Source organism: Sarcophilus harrisii, chromosome 1 (assembly GCF_902635505.1).
Source record: "Sarcophilus harrisii chromosome 1, mSarHar1.11, whole genome shotgun sequence".
Lineage (NCBI taxonomy): Eukaryota > Metazoa > Chordata > Mammalia > Dasyuromorphia > Dasyuridae > Sarcophilus > Sarcophilus harrisii.
Genome location: NC_045426.1, coordinates 666,891,487 through 666,904,745, shown reverse-complemented (window position 1 = coordinate 666,904,745; position 13,259 = coordinate 666,891,487). Strand labels below are relative to the sequence as shown.

At 42.9% G+C, this 13,259-nt stretch overlaps 1 protein-coding gene across 1 annotated transcript; it reads right to left on the bottom strand.

Moving 5' to 3' along the window:
- Positions 1 to 466: 466 nt before the first annotated feature.
- LOC100931111 (cytochrome b-c1 complex subunit 10) lies at positions 467 to 9,800 on the bottom strand. The gene is made up of 3 exons (XM_031948147.1): positions 9,567 to 9,800; positions 2,484 to 2,624; positions 467 to 886 (listed from the first exon to the last, which is right to left on the bottom strand). The coding sequence occupies exons 1-2, from the start codon at positions 9,614 to 9,616 to the stop codon at positions 2,504 to 2,506; spliced, it is 171 nt and encodes a 56-aa protein (XP_031804007.1). The 5' UTR covers positions 9,617 to 9,800; the 3' UTR covers positions 467 to 886; positions 2,484 to 2,503.
- Positions 9,801 to 13,259: the final 3,459 nt, after the last annotated feature.

Here is a 13,259-nt window from a genome sequence, read left to right as displayed (position 1 = left end):
CTGCAAATTAATTCCAAGTGGACTATTGAATTATTGCAATAGTCCAAAGACTACTGTCTTTGTTCTAACATCCCTTACAAGGATAACACTCTAGGGCTTTATAATTATTTTTCCCCACATCTTTATTCTCTTCAGGAACAGTGAGGATGTTCCCCCTCCCTGCCCTGGGAGAGACTGCCTTATTTGAACATTATGGAACTTCTGGGAATTAATACTACCAAACAACATATTTTTCACCTCTTTTGTATCCAAGACCACAAACCAGCTTTTGAGTTGCAATAAAGACCTTTTCTTTTTGATTTTTCTCCAAATCCTGACTTCTATTTGGATTTGTTAATTACTTTCATTTCATGTCATGGCCCTGACCAATTGGTTTTGGGTGATGTCAAAGCTCCCGATGCTTTCACAGATCTCAAGGATGCATTAAGCAACAATGGCAATGGGGAGGGGCAGAGTCAGTATTCTTGATGCTATGCTAAGTGTCGTCATACCCTAACTCTTCTCCCATGACAGGTGTTTAATGTTTCTTGAATAAATGAATAATTTTTTTCTTCCTCCTGTCCTCATTTTTGTTACAAAGAAATAATCAAAAATTACCACAGAAAGGTTTCAAACTTGGCCTTGGCGTTTGTTTTTTGTTTTTAATTCCATATTGTCATTGTGAAATCTGGCATAATGCAATCTGTTGTGATAGTTATTCCTGTGCTCAACACCTAAGCAGTCAGCATGTTTCAGAGGGAGGTTTAATTATCCCTATACAAGTGATACATCAAAGGCGTTGGTGAGAGACATCAAGGTCCTTGGAGTCTACCCTGAGCATTTCACATTTGTGTCCAATCAGGATCCCCAAGAAGAGCAGTCCCCCAAAAGTCCTCCATTCCTAGACCTGCAAACAAAACCAAAACACAACAGGTAATTACAGCAATACTTCTCTAAAAAAGCAAAGAGACATTCTGAGAGGTTTAATGAGCACTAAGTTACAGAAAAAGACTTCAACACAAAGATGAACTTGCTTCTTCACATTCAGAATGGTGTCAAAGTGGGAGGGACTAACTTGGAAGGGGAATAAATGCTAAGCCTGATTAGTATTAAATTTTTTTTTTTTTGGCTAAGGCAACTGGGGCTAAGTGACTTGCCCACACAGCTAGGAAGTGTTAAGTGTCTGAGACCAGATTTGAACTCAGGTCCTCCTGACATCAGGGCTGGTATTCTATCCACTGTACCACCTAGCTGCCCCTGCTAAGCCTGATAAACATTTGTCAGGATGTCTCAGACTGAGATCCTACTCAGAATGAACTGGATAAACTCTGAGGTCACAAGTGCCTTTGATTATCAGGAACTGCTTCTATACTCTCCAAAGTCTGCCTAGACTGAGGATATCCTGGTTACTACGTACACTGGGAATGCTATACTAGACATTCCAGAGTATGCCTGCCAAGTATAATTTTGGAAATAATTTTGTTAATAGGTTTTGACAAAAAACATTTACAAAACACCTCAGTTTGCTAATGATTTTCCTTCCAACACATTCCTCCTGAATAATGGATATAAGTTTTCATTTAGTTCTCACTACATCTTTGGTATTTTTCTGATGAGCAATAATGATAGCCACCTGACTGCCATAGGTCTTAAGCAAAGGACATTAAAAATGAATTACTATGACTTCAAGGGGTAGGTAGATAACAGACAGGACCAGAATAATGATCATCATTTTACACATAAGAAACAATTTCAGACAAGTGGACTTATTTGCCCAAAATCACATGGCAAATCCATTTGCTTCTCTGTGCCTCAAATTCTTCATTCATAAACTAGAGTAATGCTTGCACTATCTACCTCACAAGGTTGTTGTGAGTAAACATTTGAGGTTATGTAAATCTGAGTTATTGTTATTACTACAACTTGTACCTTCAGACTTCCATACCACTCTATCATGATGCTCTGTTGGGAGGCAAATCAGAAGACAGTACAGGAACGTTCATGGTTGAAAAGCTAACCCATACTCTAGCTTATTTACAAACAAGATTATTAAGAAAGTACTTTGCAAATATCTGAAGGTCAGTGTTTTCAGACAGTTATGGGAGTCACTAGTGCCACATGGCAGCAGACAACTTCTGTTTGTTTATAGGGCCATCTTTGAACAGTGGGGCAGATGCTGGATTACAACATCAATGTCAGCTCTTTCCCTAAAAAGGTAACTATCTGTGCTATAAAAGCTAAAAAACACCCAACAACACCCCCCCCCCAAATAACAAAACCCTAAATTGCTACTAATGAGCATAATTCTTTGTAAATTATTCCTCCCTTAATAGAAGGACTTTCTAAGGCGAAAAAGAATCTATAAGCTAATCCAGCAAGTTGTATTGGAAACAAAATATCTTTGGAATCAAAAGATTGTGAATCCATAAAAGTATTTCAAATAGCACCCAATTATGTAATGAACTTATCAAAGCATCTCTATTAAATGGGCTATAGAGACTTACCATAAGATTGAAAAGATAGCTTAATTGTCCTTCTTAAATTTGCCATTGATGTATGGCACCCAATCCAGAATCAGACGCCAGTCAGTGGCCCAAACTAGCCCCACAGCACCAACAGCACCCCATGTACCTGCTGTGGGAAGCCTAAGAGAAGGAAAAAAGGTTATCAATACATCAAGAAATACTTTGTGAAGGCCCTTTTCAGGAATTAGCCAGTTCTAGAAACTGTGGGGAATAGCATAAAAGAATGATTCTTGTCTTTAAGGAGCTTTTAATCAACCGGGAAAATAAATATTAATATACCAAGCAGTTTCTTTCCAACAACAGTGGGGATTGAGATGATGTCCATATTATTATCCCCATGTTATAAATGCGACACTGTCACTTTACTACTAATGTCTTTTAATATACATGACAACAACAGTGAACACTGGATAGAAAATAATTCAGAGTTAAACTTTATACTTCAGGATAAACTCAAGGGAAAACAAAGAATCTGTGGAGTTCAGGAGAGGGTGTTGGGAAGCTAGGTGGAGGGGGGAGTATTAAAAGAAGTCTTTAAAAGATAAGCAGGCAGTCAATACATGAGGAAGAAAGAACAGGAAGATACTTTAGGCCTAGGGAAGAATATCAACAAAAGAACTTGGAACAAAGTATAAATAGAGATGCAAGGGAAGAGAATATAAAGGGCTTTGAATGTTAGGGGGGAAAATTAAGATTCACTCAGAAACCATAAAGAACTACTAAATGTTTTTGAGCAGACAAATGAGATGACCTTAAGGTTCTATATAAATGTTTACTGAAGTCTCATCACCCAGTAAGATCTCATTAGCAATGGTTCTCTAGTTCTTTACCACTTTCTGTCCCTCCATGTGGAGGGTGGAGCCATGAACCCTACACCTCCATTTAAGGAGTGACTACAGCTTCTCATTTCTCATTTAGCTGTGCAACCTTGAGATCTCTCCAACCATTCCCATCCCCAACCCTCAGTTTTTTTAGTTTCCTTTTCTGTTGTAAGATTATAAATTCCTTAAGGGCAGGGACTATCTTTTTTCCTATTAGTATTTTCACAGCTTAGCACAGTGTTTGGCACATGGTAATGATGAGAGCAGGATACTGAAGGAGAGCTGTGGCAGGAATAAGCTAAGGAAATTCGCTAAACTCAAAGGCTGTGTTAAAAAGCTTTTTATTGTTAAAGAGGCACCAAGAGAAAGACTTCCTTGGCGGGCAATATCATTCTCAAAAGAGAAGTAATTTTGCAAAGAGACATTTTCTGAAGACCTATTTTATACAGGAATCTAAGAATTGACATTCTGTATGCAAGACTATTTGAGTTTGTATGTGAAAGGAGACATTTTCTGAAGACTCATCTTTCCATCTCCAGAGGAGGCAAGACCATTTGAGTTTGTATAACTTTTTGTTAGTGATTTTACATAACTTTACAGTGCTATCGCAGGTCAGTTTTACTCTCATCAATAAGTGTTAATAAATGTTGATTAACCATAATTACTTCAATGACCAGAGATATATGGAGAAGGAAAATTATTCCAGGGGATGGATTGGAGAGAGCAGAGGGAAAAGTTGTGACAAAGAATCCAAGACAATGGTAATGAGGCTTTGTAAAGAGACTGAATTACCTCTTTTTGAACTGAACTGACTGGAAAGTCACAAGGCTTCAAGTTTAAATAGCAATAATCCAAGGACATTTGGTTGACATCCCTCAGCAATCCTATCCAGGACTGGTACTAATCAGTGGTACTGTGCCATATGCAACTTCATCAACTCCTCTATGCATTGATCATAATATGTATAATTACATAATATGTAAACACTAATTACCTCTAAAAAGACAAAAAATTAAAGACAGAGACGTGGTGGTGGTAGATGTAAGGGCTGAGAGTGGAGACAAATCTAAAGTAATAAAGGGAAAACATCAACCTGAGAAATGCTGAGCTATAATGTAGAGAGAACATTTGGGTTTGCTGAAATTCAAGCTCTGAAGGAACATTGGATCTGATGTCAGCAGACCAGACTCTGCACCTTGGCTCTGACACAAGTGTTGTGCAACCATGTACACCCCTTTCGGCCTCAATCTCATCATCTATAAACAGTGCTTACATTAATCTAACTCACAGGGTTCTTTGAAGAACAGAGATGAAAATATTAAAGGACCAGAGAAACGGCAGTTATAATCATTAAGTATGAGGAGGAACAGCTATAACACAAATTATGTTGTGGAAGAAAGAAGTGAAAAAAAAGAACATTTCTCTGTTTACAAGATAAAGAGTCAACTATTTTGACTAGCATAAAAAGGCCCAATCTTTCTATTTAGCCTGGTATTCTACCATTCTCAACTGCACCCTAAATGCTCACAAGACATGGCTTATGCTTTGCCATGAAACACTTTTTATTTTCTGCTTAGGATCTTCCATTCCATCTTGCCCCACCTTTCTTAAGCTCCAATTCAAATCATATCTTCTCCCTGACCACAATGGCTTCTCAGGCCCCTTGTTGAATAATAATATTTAATAACAATTCATATTTACACAGAATTTTAAGGATTACAAAATGCTTCTCTTCCAAAAAGATTACCGCCTCCATTTTACAGATAGGTAAGAGTCCCAAACTCATCTATATTCAAAACTAAATAATGTCAAGTTTTGAAAACAGGTCCCAGAGTCCAACTTCAACTCTCTTTCCAGGATGCTTCTTATACTGTATATTTCCTGTTACTCAAAGGTAAAACAGCATACAACACTAGCCTCCTATCTATCACCTTCTTGCTCTCTGACTACACTGGAAGTTTCTAGAAGATAGGGATCATGCCTTATGTTCTCTGGAAATCCCTAGTGCTTAGTGTGGTGTTGAGTATATTCCAATCAATTTATTAGGTACTATAAGTCAGGTACTATATTTGGTACTGGGTACCAAAGATGAAAAATGAAAAATAACACTAATTCTTTAGGGATTTACAATCTGATGGAAACTCCAATACAAATACATAAGGAAGCATGTGACAGAACTGTCCAAAATGGGGAGAGGAAGTAGCCAGTGTCTTATTAATTCTTGTTATTGTTGAGAAGACTTAAGTTCTAGGTAAAACTCCTTTCTCCAGCTTGGCTAGAGATGGGTAGGCAGGCCTGTTCAAGTCCAGAGAGTCTGAGGACCTAACAGTCTCCAACTCCTGCCTTCTATCCTTCAAAGCTGATTCAACCTTCCAAATCTTGCTTAGTTCCACTTTTAATATCAACTACTACATCTAACACTATTCATCAGTAAGTATGTGTTACAAAAAAGTTTTTTAAAAGAAATATTGCACAATCTGGCAATAAGTTGTTCTTGTTTCTAATTTTTTTAGGACAGAAAAAGGGGAATCATATCTGGTATGGGAGAAAAGACAAACTACTCAGATGAAGAATTCAGCTGTATGTGACTACAGGGAAGCCCCTTCACCTCTACAATCCTAATAGTCCTTCATAAACGGAGACTTTGGGCTAGCAAATCTCTAAAGTAGCTAGGTGTCACAAGATCCCTCCTAAAATTAACATCCTAGGATCCCTTGCTACTCCATTATTTCTAACAAATTTATGGAAAGGCATTAGTGTATTTTATGTGGTCCCATGAGCTTTAATGGAATCTCATCCAAGGAAAAAGGGCTGAATTTCTTTGTTATAGAATTCACTCCTTAATTTGTCCCTGATTATATTACCCTATAGGTATGATTAACATACTCGGAACTCCTGACTTCTCTGGATTCTAGGACTATTTCCTCAATACCTATTCACCTGACCACTGTGTTCTCTGAAGCTGAACATTTTGTACAGAAAGGCCAAAAATTCTATTTGAGAAAAGAGAAGATCTGAAAAGAAAATCAAGGGAAAGATATAAGGGGAAAAAGTCTACACTCTGGCAAGTCTCAGCTCTGGATCACCCCCACCGTTCATTACGTTCATACTTACAGATGTGCTGCTAAACAAAGTGGAAAAAATGATGGCCATGTTACTTAACTGGGCCCTCAATGCTGCTAGACAATCTATCTACACCTCTCTCATCACTCTCCACTATGGCTCTTCCAAACCATTTCATTTCTCCTCAAACTTCCCATGGCTCCCATTCCTGCCCCTCTCTTAGTTGAAAACTTGGCCTCATATTTTACCCCCCCCCCAAAAAAAAGAACCATTCTGCTCCTCCGCTCCCATCTCACAAAATGAGATGGTCTCATTCCTTACCCAAGGGTAACCTACAAGCGATCCCATTCCATCCTGTCTCCTCTAATAGACTGCCCCCTCTGTCATCTGCACTTTCACTTATTTTTAATCCCTCTACCTACTGACCTACAACCATGCCCAGGTCTTTCCCTCATCCTCAGATAACCAATTTGCTGTTTTCTTTTGCAACTAGATTCCCTTCACTCCTCTCCTCTCCCCTTATAATTGGGCCTCTGACCTTATTGCTCCACCTACACTGGTCTCTCCAAATTTAGTAATTTCTTTCTTGTTGTCAAAACCTTTTCTCAATCCTTCTTCTCTTGACTGCTCTGCATCACTCTATCATCCTTGATATTCTTCTCTAGCTTTTTGGGACACTTCTCTATGGGTTCCTCCTACCTCTCTGACTGCTCCTGGTCTTCTCTCTTTTGCCCAGATCACACCCTTTAACAGTGGATGTCCCTCAGGGTTCTGTCCTGGCCCTTCTCTTCTCCCTCCATAATACCTTATTTGGTGATCTCAGTTTCTACATGATTTAATTACCATCTCTAAGCTGATGATTCTCAGATCTAGATATCCAGCCCAACCTCTCAGCTGACTTCTACTCTCTCATCTCCAACTGCCTTTCAGAGCTCAAATTGGATGTCCAGTAGACATCTTAAATTCAATGTCCAAATCCCTACCCCAATGACTTTCCCTATTTCTGCAGAGGGCTATCCCATCTTCCCAGTCCCTTGGGCTCGCAACCTAGGAATCAACGTGGGCTCACTCTCCAAGCCTGTCAAATTCACCAATGTATCATTTCTTGACTATACCCCATTCTATCTTCTGACACTGCTACCATTCTACTGACTCAACACCACAAGCCTGAATTACTGCAATATCTGCTGGAGGGTCTGCCAGCATCATGTTTCTTCCCACTGCAATTCATCCATTAAAGTCACTTTCCTAAATCAAAGGTTCAATCATGTCATTCCCTTAATAAATTTCACTTGCTCCCTACTGCCTCCAGTATCACACACAAAATGACGTTTTTGACATTCATAATCTAGTCCCCTCCTCTCCTTTCAGTATTCCCACACTTTACTTTTGAACACAAAATTTTTGACTCAGGGACACTGAATTCCTGGCTATCAAGTGAATAAAACACTCCATCTCTCAACTCCGGGCATTTTATCTGACTCTCCCTCCTCTGCCCCAGCTACTGGTCTCCCGGCTTCCTTTATAAAATCCTTCCTTCTAGACTAAAACCCTTCCCAAAACCCTCTAAATTCCAGTACTTTCTCTCGGCTAATTACCTTCTGTTTACCTTGTATACGACTAGCTTTGTTTGCCTATTGTCTCCCCCCTTAGATTGTAAATTCCTTGAGGGCAGGGATTGTCTTTTGCCCTTTTGTATCCTCAGTGTAAAACAGTGCCAGGCACAGGCTGGGGGCTTAACAAATGTTTACTGGCTGACTGGAATGAAATTCAAAATCTATTAAGTCACAGTGCAAGAAAAACAATTCCTGCGGCCAGAGAACGTACATTGGGTGACATAATACGCAATAATAGTTCAATTTAGACTTACAAAGTTGAAATACAAAATAATCTGATGTCAGGAAAATGCATTCACAACTTCCCGAACTGGAAAAGGCTATTTTAGAAATGAACTTGCGAGGAACTAAGGAAACTAAGTATTCTAAAAAGCAAAAGCCTGGAGGCGCATTTCAAGCAAAACAAAGGATAACGAATGGGATCTGGGGAAGGGAGAGGCCAGGTCACGGGAGGGGATTATTCCAAGGGAAGATAAGTTCTAGGAAGAGGGAATGGGGGTGCTTCTCTAGAAGACAGGCAATGGAAGGACCCCTCACACCCCACAAGGCGGGGAGGAAAGAAGGAGCATCCGAATACAGGCCATTCCCAGCTCCCGGCTCAGCGCAGGCGGAGGGCTGGGGGCTTGGACGCTTCCGGGCGCCCTCCTTGCCCCAGCCTTTCCCACAACTCTTTCCGCGCCGCCGGAAGCACCGCGTCCCTCTTCACCCCCCGCCTCCCCCGGACTTGGCCTTTGCCCGCCCGCATTTACTTCGCTGTCCCTCCGCACTCGGAGTTGCGCGAGGACGGTCCCCGGGCCTCGCTGGAGCTTCCGAACTGCTCCGACGATGGATGGACTCACATGGGACCAGCTAAGGGCGCTCTGCGGCGTTTCCAGGAGGGTAGGGTCCTCCAGGAGGGGGGCGGGGAAGCTCTCAGGAGGGGGGGGGTTCTCCAGGGAGGGGGCGGGGAAGCCTCCCAGGAGGGGGCGGGGGCCTCCAGGAGGGGGCGGGGAAGTCCTCCCAGGAGGGGGCGGGGGAAGCCCCAGGGGGGGGGGGGAAGCCCTCCAGGGAGGGGGGGGGAAGTTCCTCCAGGAGGGGGGGGGCTCCTCCAGGGAGGGGGGCGGGGCTTCAGGAGGGGGCGGGGAAGCCCTCTCAGGGAGGGGGGCGGGGGAAGTCCTCAGGGAGGGGGGCGGGGGAAGTCCTCTCAGGGAGGGGGGCGGGGAAAGCCAGGGTCTGACAATGTGGCGCGGCAGACAGCCCCCGGGGCTGGAGTCGGAGAGACCCGAGTTCGAATCCAGCCTCAGACACTTCAGAGCCGGGCGACTCGAGGCAAGTCGCTAGTAACGCCGTTTGCCTCAGCGCCCTCATCTGCCCATGAGCGGGAAGGAAAGGGCGACGCACGCAGTACCTCCGCCGAGAAAAGCCCAGGCGGGGCCGCTAAGCGTCGGACACAGAACATTCTGTGCACAGGAACTAACGAAGAAGGTACCGAGGTAACGGGGGGGCAGGGGGCAGAGGGGGCAGGGCAGGACGCTCTCTGCACGGGGTGGGGGCTTCCCGGGCTCCGAGCGAGGCTTCCTCACCAGTACTTGACTAGCTCCTTGTAGCGCGGCCCCAGGAGTTTGTTCAGCATCGCGGCCCCGCTCGCCTCAGCACCGCCAAGCCCGTCACTAGGTCCGCCTCAGGGTCACCCCGGTCCTCAGCGACAGGACGCACTGCGCAGGCGCCAGCCAGGACCCCACCGCCGGGGCTGCCCTCGCACCGCCTGTCCTCCAACGACCAACCGCCTCAGGGTCACCTCTGGCGTCGGGCACCCAACCGTGCGCAAGCGCACCGGAGGCCCCCTCCTCGAGTCCTCGCCTAACTGCACGCGAGACTTAATCGGGGTGTGAAAAAAAAAAATCTCGCTCCAAAACTTTATTTAGAGTCATCGAAAGGACAGAGGCGGAAAGCCGAGTTCCTGGAAAGAGGAGATAGGGAGGAAAATCCTCCCTGCCCCCTACGCTGACGTCAGAGGCACGCCGACTGCTAAGCGCGCACCCTGCCGGTGCTTCTGTGGAACTACATCGAGGTTGCCGTAGGATCCCATCCTCGATGCTCAGAGAAAGCTGATTTGGCGCGAAATGGGCTGGCGTGAAAGTCCTGTGTTCAAATCCCACCGCTGACACTAACTACCTCTGACTCTGGGCTCATTCTTCAGCCTCAGTTTTCTCATCTGAAAAATGGGAATAATAATCGCATCTATGCCCCGGGACTGTTGTGAGGGTCAGATAAGATTTCTGCAAAGCTCTCTGCAAACCTAAAAACACAACGTGGCGCGTGCACTTGCAGGAAGGTCCTTAATAAATTTAAGTTGAATTTAGAATTGTTTTAGGGACTAGAATCGATGATCCTTAAGAAGAAGTCCCTACAACACTCCCAACACCATTTTACGGGTGGGTTATTGAGTTAGTGGCAAAGCTGACACTCAAACCCAGGTCTCCTGACTAGAAGTCTGTTTTCCCTGATACAAAATAATCTCCCATTGAAGGCAGGTCTCTATTGCATGTTTTTAACGTCTTTAACGAGTGGTCAGCCAGCTCCCACCTGAAGCTCTCCAGTAATTAATGAATTCTATTCACTAATTCATGAATGAAAGAATTTACTTCTGTATTAAGTGCTGAGTGCCCAGTGCTGGGCTAAGCCCAATGATTCAAATACAAAAGCTAAGGCATGTCCTGCCTCCAGTGAGTTCACATTCTAATAGTAGGAGACCCCCTATCCCCCTTCTGCTAAGCCTTTCCCCGTTCCCTCCCTTCCTGAGGTCCAGAGCTGAACTCCACATGCATGCCTTGCCTTGTCTGGGACATACTGTGTCTCCCTCCCGGCAAGGGGTTCAGTCTTGTACCCTCCGTATTTTTGCCCTCCCTATCAACCACAGGCAAAATCCCCAGTGATGACATATCTGAATTAATTCTTCAGTGAAAAACATACTTTCACCTGGTCATATTGTGATTTTTCATGAGGATGAATTTTCCTAACAGAGAATTAGGTTATTTCTTGCTCTCTATTGCCACTTTTAGGCTCTCTCAATAATCATTATCCCTCAGCAATCTCTTCTCCTTCAAAGTTCATTTAATTCCTATTTATCTCACAATCATAAGGACTCTACTGGACATTTTCCTTACTTTCAAAATAAATTTATGCTTGGCTCATGATCCTTCTTTCCTGCCCAACTTCTGCTTTCATACCAAGGAGACTTCAATGTACATGTTGATACTTTTTCAAATACCCTAACTCCCTATTTATCTAACACCTTACTCCTCCATTCCATTCCATCTACAGATATACTCATACTCTTTATTTCTGCCATTACTCACAAATGTTCCACATCCATTTTCATCTAGCTCTGAAATTCTTTTATTTCAACTTGTTGTCTGTCATTCCAATCCTCCCTCTGCCTTGAAGTCTTAAACCTGTTCTTCCAAATCTTTACCTCCAATCTCTCTACCTTTTGGTTTTTTTCCCAGTCCATACCCCTCTACACTGGCTATATTGTCCTACTTTTACCATCTTGATTCCCTGGTGAACCAGTTCAATTCTGGATCCCTGTCTTCTTTCAAGTTCTTAGCCTCTTTATGCCAGTAAAGACTTTGCCCAGCCAAACTCCAACCCTTGATGATTTCCACTATTTGCTGTTTTTGCTCTATTCATATGGTTCTGAATTAAGCTGGTGAAATTCACAAAATTGTGTTGGCTGGGTCCATCACACTTATGTTACATCATCTCCATTGGACCCTCACCAAAGCAAGGCAGTTTTTTCCTACTTCCCTAATTGCTACAGTAGATAGAGGACTGGCCCTTAGGGAATCTCATCTTTGTGAGTTCAAATCCAGCTTTAAACATTGACTAGCTGTGTGAGTCTGAGCAAGTCACTTAACTCTTTTTGCAAACTGTTTGCCTCAATTTCCTTATCTGTAAAATGAGAAGTCTTCCACAATTCTTCTAAATCTTAGTGTCTTTCCTCATTAACTGATCCTTTATATAGCTTATTGGTACATAGCAATCACTACATTTATTCATCTGGGCCAGGACACTTGCAAACATCAGAATAGGTTTGATGAAAATGATGGGGAAATTTAGAAGCTGCTAAATGAAAAACAAGAACTCCATAAGATTTAGCAGTAGGGTAGTTCATCCAGCTCTAAGAAGATAGCATTTAACTCCATCAAAAGTAGAATACAAGCAAAACATAGAGAAATGCAGTATTCTTGGCTCAGTAAGAAGGCAGAAGAAATCAAAACACTGGTAGTAAAAACCCAAAGTGCTTTTATAATGCCCTGAAGGTTATTTATGGGTCAAAGGCCTATGATGTATCTCAACTACTCAGAGATGATGGAGCCACATTGATCAGGGATCCTGGACATGATCATGGAGAGATGAGCTGAACATCTCCATCACAGTGTCCTTAACAGACCATCATCAGCTAATCAATGCTGAAGCCATTGAGCATTTATCTCAGGTTGAAGTTAATCCCTGTCTAGCTGAACTTCCAACTGAAGAGAGTTTGAATGCCATTAGGCTCCTCTTGTGTCATAAAGAACCTGCTGCTGATGGTTCTATTTTATCTGAGATATTCAAGGCAAGGTGTTCACTGCTCATACATAAATTGCCAAATTATATGCTAAGAGGAGGTTATATCCCCAGGAGTTCAAGGATGCCTCCATTGGCCATCTCTATAAAGGAAAAGCAAATAGGTTTTCCTATGACAATCAGAGCTGGGGAAAGATGGGGGATGAAACAGTGCTCTCTCTCTCTCTCTCTCTCTCTCTCTCTCTCTCTCTCTCTCTCTGTCATTATTTGCAAGATTCTTGCTGTAGTCCTCCTCAATTGGCTGATCTGAAAGATAGTCATCTACTCAAGAGCCAAGGTGGCTTCAGAAAGGGCCAAAAAATGGTCGGCATGGTGTTTGCTACCTGAAAATTCCAGGAGAAATTCCAGGAGCAAAACAGAATCTGTACTCAACATTCATTGATCTGACCGAGGCCTTTGGAATTGTCAGTCGTGAGCACCTCTGGAAGATCATAGTAAAATTGGTTGTCTGGGGTTCATCTGTATTTGTATTCCAGTTCCATGATGGCATGGTTGCATGAATTCCGAACAATGGATGATGCTCTCCTGTTTGCCCAGTCACCAATGGAGTGAAACAGGGCTGTGTGCTTGCTCTTATGCTTTTAAACATGATGTTTTCATCAATGTTGTCAGACACCTTCAATGAGAATGAAAACAGAATCGAG

Coding starts and splice junctions, on each gene's coding strand:
- LOC100931111 (XM_031948147.1), bottom strand. CDS start 9,616: ATGCTGAACAAACTCCTGGGGCCGCGCTACAAGGAGCTAGTCAAGTAC. Junction 2,625..9,566: donor AAGGAGCTAGTCAAGTACTG/GTGAGGAAGCCT, acceptor TCCTTCTCTTAG/GCTTCCCACAGCAGGTACAT.